At 54.3% G+C, this 4385-nt stretch overlaps 1 protein-coding gene across 1 annotated transcript; it reads left to right on the top strand.

Moving 5' to 3' along the window:
• Positions 1-3076: 3076 nt before the first annotated feature.
• GPX1 (glutathione peroxidase 1) lies at positions 3077-4077 on the top strand. Its single transcript, XM_005485464.4, has 2 exons — positions 3077-3375; positions 3484-4077. The coding sequence occupies exons 1-2, from the start codon at positions 3133-3135 to the stop codon at positions 3832-3834; spliced, it is 594 nt and encodes a 197-aa protein (XP_005485521.2). The 5' UTR covers positions 3077-3132; the 3' UTR covers positions 3835-4077.
• Positions 4078-4385: the final 308 nt, after the last annotated feature.

Here is a 4385-nt window from a genome sequence, read left to right as displayed (position 1 = left end):
TTTAATTTGCTGGCCTGTTGATAAGTTTAGTGGCTCATTTGCAGTTCCCTTTTCTGGGGGGGTTGTTGCAGTTAAGCAAATCTGGGGGTTTTCAGTCTTGGAGGGACGTGGGGTTGCAGTCTGCTGTGGCCACAGTTACAGAACAATTCTTACAGGGGTTTGGAGTCAGGTTGCCTGTTCCTCAAAGCCTGTGGCTGTGTGTCTGCTGCTCTTTTTCACCCCAGCAGTGACTGTTAGCCCAGTGTGACCAAGCTTTTGCTGACTTACACCATCATCTTAGTTATCAGTCAGCTTTCCTGCCTTTGAGGGCTGGCAGCCTGGCTCCCTCTGGCTTTCTGCCACATCTGTCACCTCTGGACAAATGTGAAGCCACATTTGCTCTGGATGAAACTGAGCTGAGGACACAGATGGCCAGACCTGACCTGGGGAATGAGAGCTCAGCATTAATGGAGAGTGATCCAGGCAGGCAAGGAGCTATAGAAGAGGCAGGGGAAAAGCCAAGCCAGGAGCCAAGTGCCAGCCCCCTGGGCAGGGGAGGGAGTTCCCCACCGGGAGTGGGGACATGATGTAAGCAGGAGGCCAGAAGGTGTGGCCTTTGTGATTACTCGCTGCTGTTGCTGTTGAACAGTAATTTTTTGACCGTGTAGGACAACTGTCACTTGTCACACAGCCCAAAAGGGGTCCCCTGAACCCATCTGGTCCCCCTGGAGATTCTGGCACTCCTCTGGATCCCAGCTGAGGAGGCTGCACAGAATGTGTCCAGGCACAGGCCATAGCTCTGAGCCAACAAGGAAGTTCATTCCGTACCCTTAAACTCGCTCATCAAGGAAGGGAAAGCCCTAACCTGAGCTTCTCTGGAAAGGGCAGGGCCCCAGAAGTAAACTCCTCCACTTCAGAGTAATTCCGTGGGACCAGACAAAAAAGTGAAGGTGCCAGTCTGAGGTCAAAAGTGGCAGCAGAGATGTGGCCCCACCGTAAAGGTCACTGTGAAGGGAAATTCCTCTTGTTCAGAGCTGTGGCTCGCTATGCCCAGGGTGGGCGAGGAGGAGTCTGTGGTGACTGCAACTGTCATTTTTTTCAAGAGCAAACATGGATCATGTGCCTCTGCTCATCAGCCATTTTTCAGCACTAATCTCTCTCAGGACACTTGACATGGCTCCTGCCATCACTGCTGCAACACACTGCGGGTCCCCAAAGATGCAAGATAATCAGGAAAGTCCCCAAAACTTGCCACAGCTGGGAACTGGAATAATTCCAGTTCCCAGTCGCTGGGGCAGGTGCCAAGAGCAGCTCAAAGCAGCCCCCCAGATCCTGCAGTCACCTGGGCACCCAGAGCAGAGAGGCACATTGTGTGGTGCCTGTTGGTGACAGCTGGCATTTCGTGACAAGTCCCTGCTCCCAAGCACAAAAGAGAGCAGACAGCGGGGCGGGCTGAGCGCATCCCCCGCGTGGGGGCCCCGGCTGCCTTGGCTGCTGGCCAGCGCTGATAAGCAGCTGTCTGACCTTGGGCTGTTGTGAAAGGAGCTCGCTTGGCACAGATGCAGGCAGGAGGCTCAGCAGGGGCTCCCTGCTTCCCCTGGGAGCTGCACTGGAGCTGAGGCCCTGGCTCTTTGTTCCTGCTGGGCTGTGCTGCTCCACTGTCCCTGTTGGTCCAACCCATGGAATGGACACGAGGCCTGACCCCGACCTGCCTCTTCACAGGGTGCTCTGGGGGAGGGCAGTGGCTCACAAAGACCTGGGAGGGACAGCTGGGCCACTTGCTTGGTGTGAGCACAAGAAACAGCCCAGCTCACTTAGGGCTGCCTTCAGTCTGTGGGGAACTGAGCAATCAATACTGCATGGCATAACACTCCTGCAAACAGACTGAAGCAGTTAGGCAAGAAATGGAAAAGGCAAGGATGGGAAAAAGCAACCCCTGAAATTGAGAAAGGAGCTTACTTCTCTTTATCTAGTGAGGATATACCAGCTGTAATCCTGTGTGTAGACTTTACCACCCTCAAATAAGTGGAAAAATTATAGGACTCTGGAGAAGGGAATTTGTTGCCCTTCTTTCTTGTGCTCCTCCTGTTCTTCTGTAAGAGCTGTAATGAGGGATGTGGGACTCCAGGTAGCTCTTCATAATGTAGTTTGTTAGATCCAAGATGTTACAGCAGCCCAGAACTGTGGGTGACAGAGCCTGTGCCTACAGCTGTCAGCTCCAGCTGCAGGCAGGCCTGGAGACCCTTTGGTTTTGGTTACAATGCATTATAGACTTTTCTTTGCTGAGCACCTTAAAACAGAAGGACCAATCTATACCTTAATTTTTACCTATAGCCTATCATAGCTACTAAAATCACCATATTCATGTTACTGTTCACCAATCACTAAATGTTAGTACGTTACAGTTACAGTTTAAGCTAGAAGTTGTTTTTCAGTTTTCTTGCAGTGGAAAATTCTGAGGCCTTTTTTCTACTTGCAACATCGGCAGTCTTGTTTGCCTGTGCTGTCTTTCTGCTTGGTAAAAACACCTTCTTGTTTGAGGTGGGTTTATCCTTTGCTCTAAGCCATAAAAACCCCTTCTAACTAACACACCCTTTGCCTCCTTGGTTACCCAGTAAGACTGGCTCAGCAATTATTTCCTTCTATATCAAAACTTGCTTTCAATTCCGTTCCTTCTTCAGATTCTACATTCAAAAATCTTTCTGCCAAGCATCCATATTTGTGAGACTTTCTTGTCAAACTTTCATCTTTCCCATTCCTGAAGCACAAACTGCAGGTGTTTCTCTCCCCAAGGCCACGCTCACTGGCAGCGGTGTTCTCGAAGAATGCTGCAGCCTTGGTGCCACCACTGTGCGGGTCGCCTGTCACTACGAAGGCTGCAACTCCCGGGACCATTCTGTGTTTTGCTGCTTTTCCACAGCGTTTCGGAGGATCGGTGACCCTACCCTGTTAGCTGTGGGTTTAAAGCCACCCCGCTCTGCGCATTTCACTGATCACAGGCCCCCGAGCCCCTCAGCGCAGGCCCCGCCGAGCCCGGGCGGCGCGGGGGCGATGTCCGGGCGGGGCAGCGCTCGGGGGCGGCTCGGGGCGGGGCCGGGGCGGGCGGAGCGAGGCAGCGGCGGGAGCGGAGCCGCTCCCTCAGCATTGCGCACCATGGCGGCGGCAGGAGCGGGCGGGCGTGTGGCCAGGCTGGAGGAGCTGTCGGCGAAGCCCCTGGGCGCGGCGGAGCCGCTGTCGCTGGGCTCGCTGAACGGCAAGGTGCTGCTGGTGGTCAATGTGGCGTCGCTCTGAGGCACGACCAAGCGCGATTACCAGCAGCTCAACGAGCTGCAGCAGCGCTTCGGTCCCCGCGGGCTCCAGGTCCTCGGCTTCCCCTGCAACCAGTTCGGTCACCAGGTAGGGCGGGTGGCGGGGCCGGGGAGCGGAGGGGAGCGGAGGGGAGCCGTCCCCCGGGCCGGGCTCTCACGGGCCGTTCTCGGCACGATTTTACCTTTGTTTCCTTAGGAAAACTGCACCAACGAAGAAATCCTTCCCATGCTCGAGCACGTTCGTCCTGGCAACGGCTTCAAGCCCAATTTCATGATGTTCGAGAAGTGCGACGTGAACGGGAAGGACGCGCACCCTCTGTTCACCTTCCTGAAAGAGGCGCTGCCCTTCCCGCACGACGACCCCTCGTCGCTGATGACCAACCCGCAGTACATCATCTGGTCCCCGGTGTGCCGCAATGACATCGCCTGGAACTTCGAGAAGTTCCTCATTCGCCCCGACGGCATGCCCTTCAAACGCTACAGCCGGCATTTCGAAACCATCAAGATCCAGGACGACATTGAGATGCTTCTGCAGAAGGTTGACTAGAAAGTTCTCTGCCCTTTGCCCTTGCTGTTGGCTGTTTTTCTTGCAGGGACCCGCTGCTTTGGCAGAAATCCCAATGTCTCGTGCAGATTTTGCTTATGATGGTGCATCTTCCAAATCCTTGAAGTGTGCCTGATGTTTTCAAAAGTTGCACGGGAATGTTTGGGAAGGTATGCCAGGGCAAGCAGCTGTGAGTTTCAGTAGTTCACTGTGATTCTCTGAATAAAAATTGTGTAGTTTCTTTAAGGCTGTGGCTTGATAAATCTGTGTGAGTTGGGTAAAACGTGGTGGGTGTGTTACCTGTTCCTCAGCCCTTGTGGGTGCTCACCTGGAGCACTCGAGCACGGCCGTGCAGTCAGGCTGAACTAAACTGAGGGCATGAGCTCTGCAAGCTGTGAATCAGTACCATGTCCTGCCCCACGTGTAACAAGCCTGGGAGGGTGGTGGGGAACAAACAGACCTTGCCCCAGTGCTCACTGGGCCTCCCTTAAGGCTTCCGTGCAGAGGGAACACCCTGGCATGTGGCCAGGGGGTGATTTTACACTGGCTGAATC

Source organism: Zonotrichia albicollis, chromosome 12, assembly GCF_047830755.1.
Source record: "Zonotrichia albicollis isolate bZonAlb1 chromosome 12, bZonAlb1.hap1, whole genome shotgun sequence".
Classification (NCBI taxonomy): domain Eukaryota; kingdom Metazoa; phylum Chordata; class Aves; order Passeriformes; family Passerellidae; genus Zonotrichia; species Zonotrichia albicollis.
Note: the sequence above shows the minus strand (reverse complement) of the source record. Positions and strands in the feature narration are given on the sequence as shown.